Genomic DNA, 3,685 nt, shown 5'->3' with positions numbered 1-3,685 from the left:
GAGACGCTCGGCAGCTGAGAGGCATGGAAAGTGAACATGTGGGGACTGCAAGTGTTCATAAGGTGAGGCCACAGAAAACAAAAAACTGCTACAGATGCAAAGGAAAAAATCACAGTGCAAATGAGTGCCATTTCAAAGAGACTAAATGTCATAACTGTGGTAAAACTGGACACATTAAAAAGGCATGCCGATCAAAGACACAGGCTGAAAGTGCAAAGGCAACACCAGGCAGAGGGCAGCAACATAAACACACAAAGTACATGGAAGCTGAAGAGGACACAGAATTAGAGGTGTTTGCCATTTTAACTGTTACAAGTGAGGATGAGGATCTGTATAAAGAAACATTCTCTGTAGCTGATGTTAATTTGGAAATGGAAATTGATACTGGGGCGGCAAGAAGTGTCATATCAGAGGCAACATACAAAAGGAAATTCTCGCACCTGCCACTGGGAAGAGCTAAGGTTAAGCTTAAAGCTTATAATGGAGGCCGCATCCCTGTGTGGGGACAGATCACAGTCAACGTGGTCTATGAGGGGCAAACTGCATACTTGCCACTTTTAGTCGTAAAGGGACATGGATCATCACTGTGTGGCAGAAATTGGCTTAAAGTGCTCCATCTTAACTGGCAGCAGATCAAGTATCTAAATGAGACAAAATGCTGTTCACTTAAGGAAGTGTTAGAGAAGTATGCTGAAGTGTTCAGTGAAGAACTGGGGACTCTTAAAGACATTAAAGCCTCTATCATTGTCAAGCCTGAGGTGCTCCCCAAGTTTTGCAAACACAGACCCCTCCCATTTGCTATGAAGGACAGAGTGGAAAAAGAGCTCAAGAGGCTAGAAGAAGCAAACATAATATCACCTGTTAAGCACAGTGAATGGGCAGCACCGATAGTGCCAGTAGAGAAAAGAGACAAGTCACTTCGCCTATGTGGTGATTATAAGGTATCAGTGAATCAGGCACTGGAAACAGACACCTACCCCTTGCCACGGTTAGAGGAGCTGTTAGCTACCCTCAGCGGAGGAAAAATCTTCTCAAAGATAGATCTGGCAGCAGCTTACCAGCAAGTGTTACTGGATGATGACTCTAAAAAATACACTACCATCAACACCCATAGGGGGCTGTTTGTGTATAATAGACTTCCTTTTGGGGTTAGCTCTGCACCCTCTATCTTTCAGCGTATCATGGAAAACCTCATGAAGGACCTACCAGTGGTGGTTTTCCTGGATGACCTGCTCATCATGGGGCGCTCAGAGAAGGAGCACCTTTACAACCTGCAGAAGGTCCTGCAACGCCTTCAGGAAAACGGCCTAAGAGTGAAGCGCTCAAAGTGTGAGTTTAACAAAACTCAAGTAGAGTACCTAGGCCACATTTTGGATGAGCAGGTATTCACCCTTCAAAAGATAAGGTGAGAGCAATACAGGAAGCTCCTGCTCCTACTAATGTGAAAGAGCTCCAGGCTTTTTTGGGACTTGTTAATTATTATGGAAGATTTGTGCCACAGCAAAGCACGGTCTTAGCCCCACTGTATAAACTGCTCAGGGAACATGCAACTTGGAAATGGACAGAGGTTGAGCAGGCTGCTTTTGCTAAGTGTAAAGAGTTGCTGACAAGTGACCAAGTCTTGGCGCACTATGACCCCAGCCTGCCACTCACCTTAGCATGTGATGCCTCAGCTTATGGCATCGGGGCTGTTATTCAACATACAATGCCTAATGGGGAGGAACGACCAATCGCTTATGCTTCCCGGACACTATCCCCGGCGGAAAAGAAATATTCTCAGATAGAGAAGGAAGCTCTGGGACTGATTTATGGAGTAAAGAAATTCCACCAGTACTTGTGGGGTAGACATTTTAATTTGGTTACTGACCATCGCCCCCTCCTAACACTGTTTGGTGAACACAAGAGTCTGCCTACACTGGCAGCGGCACGCATTCAGCGCTGGGCAATAATATTGTCTGCATATGACTATCACATTGTTTACCATAAATCTGAGGAGCACAGCAATGCAGATGGGCTTTCCCGTTGTCCTTTACCTGAGACCAGTGACTCAGGAACTGCTGTGAGTTCAGCTGTAGTCCACTCACTGCTTACTGAGCATCTTCAGGGTGCCCCACTTAATGCCACACAAATTGCAAGGGCAACACGCATGGACAGTGAGCTGTCCAGGGTCTACAAGTATGTTATGGAAGGCTGGCCTACACAGATGGAGGAAAACCTTAAAGTGTTTTTCACAAAGAGAAATGAGCTGTCCACAGAGCAAGGTTGTGTCTTATGGGGGACCAGAGTCGTTGTACCCTCAAAAATGAGAAAAGCTGTGTTACAGGAAATCCACTCAGGGCACCAAGGCATGGTAAAATCAAAAGCTCTAGCCCGCAAATATGTGTGGTGGCCCAACATTGATTGTGACGTGGAACAAATCTGCAAAGAATGTGAGACATGCCAGCTGGAACAAAAAATGCCTCGGCAGGTTCCACTCCATCCTTGGGAGTTTCCAGGTGAGTCCTGGAAGAGACTGCACATAGACTTTGCGGGACCTTTCCTGAACAGTATGTTTATGATAGTTGTGGATTCATATACCAAGTGGTTGGAGGTGTTTCACATGTCACAAATCACTTCTCATGCTACCATTACAAGGCTGAAGAGACTCTTTTCATCCTATGGTCTTCCTGAGCAAATTGTGACAGACAACGCGACCACTTTCACTTCAGAGGAGTTCCAGACCTTTGTCATGCAGAACGGAATTCTGCACACCACAAGTGCCCCAGGTCATCCAGCAACAAATGGCCTAGCAGAGAGGTATGTTCAGACATTTAAAGCAGGTATGAAAAAGCTTGCTACTACTCCTCTTAACATCGAGGACAAACTTTCACTGTTCCTGTTGCAATATCGCACCACACCCAACTGCACAACTGGTCAGTCTCCAGCAGACCTATTTCTTCACAGACACATCAGAACAAGGCTGGATTTCCTCAAGCCTTGCACGAAAGACACTGTGCGCATGAAACAGTATCAACAAAAGCAAAACCATGACCGCACAGCTGCAGACCGTTCCTTCAGTGTGGATGATGCTGTATACCTGCGTAACACAGGGGGAGGAGCTCACAGGTGGATTCCTGGACTGGTGGTGAGACAGACGGGCCCTGTGTCCTATGTAGTCAGAGAGCAGGACACTGACACAGTACACAGACGCCATGGAGATCAGCTTCGAGCTCGAGTCATTACTGGACCTGAGTCATGCTCTATGGAATCACCGGCAGAACGGGCTGAGGGTGAAAAGGGCACAGAGCCTAAAGGAACTGTTGACTTTACCAGGCAGCCCTCAGTGCTTCTAGAACCAGAACCGGTGGCTCTGAGGCGCTCTACTCGAGTGTGTAAACCTCCACAGCGATACCAGGAATAAGACTGTTCACAACAGTAGTAAACTGTGTTTCTACACATATGTTCCCACAGTAAACACTGACACTTTAAATATTTTAGTTGGACTGTTAGAAAATGTTATGCAGCAAAACAAAAAAGGTTCTTATTGTTAACAGAGGTAATCTTTATTTGTTAATTATTCACCCAACAAGTAAGGTAAACAAAAGTTATGAGAACATGTTTATTGCCATAGGTTATATGGGATATTTCTTTTAGGAGATGTCATTCTCTGTTTAAAAAGGGGATGATGTGGTATATTGACAACATT

The 3,685-nt window shown here is 45.5% G+C and overlaps 1 protein-coding gene across 1 annotated transcript; it reads left to right on the top strand.

Moving 5' to 3' along the window:
• The first annotated feature begins 260 nt into the window (after positions 1–260).
• Positions 261–3,400, top strand: LOC115375392 (uncharacterized protein K02A2.6-like). Its single transcript, XM_030074796.1, is given in 2 exon segments — positions 261–1,377; positions 1,380–3,400. Coding segments are annotated over 2 exon segments (3,138 nt in total).
• The last annotated feature ends 285 nt before the right edge of the window (positions 3,401–3,685 follow it).

This window comes from Myripristis murdjan, chromosome 17 (genome assembly GCF_902150065.1).
Source record: "Myripristis murdjan chromosome 17, fMyrMur1.1, whole genome shotgun sequence".
Lineage (NCBI taxonomy): Eukaryota > Metazoa > Chordata > Actinopteri > Holocentriformes > Holocentridae > Myripristis > Myripristis murdjan.
The sequence above is the reverse complement of the archived record's forward strand: the minus strand, read 5'-3'. Positions and strand labels throughout refer to the sequence as shown.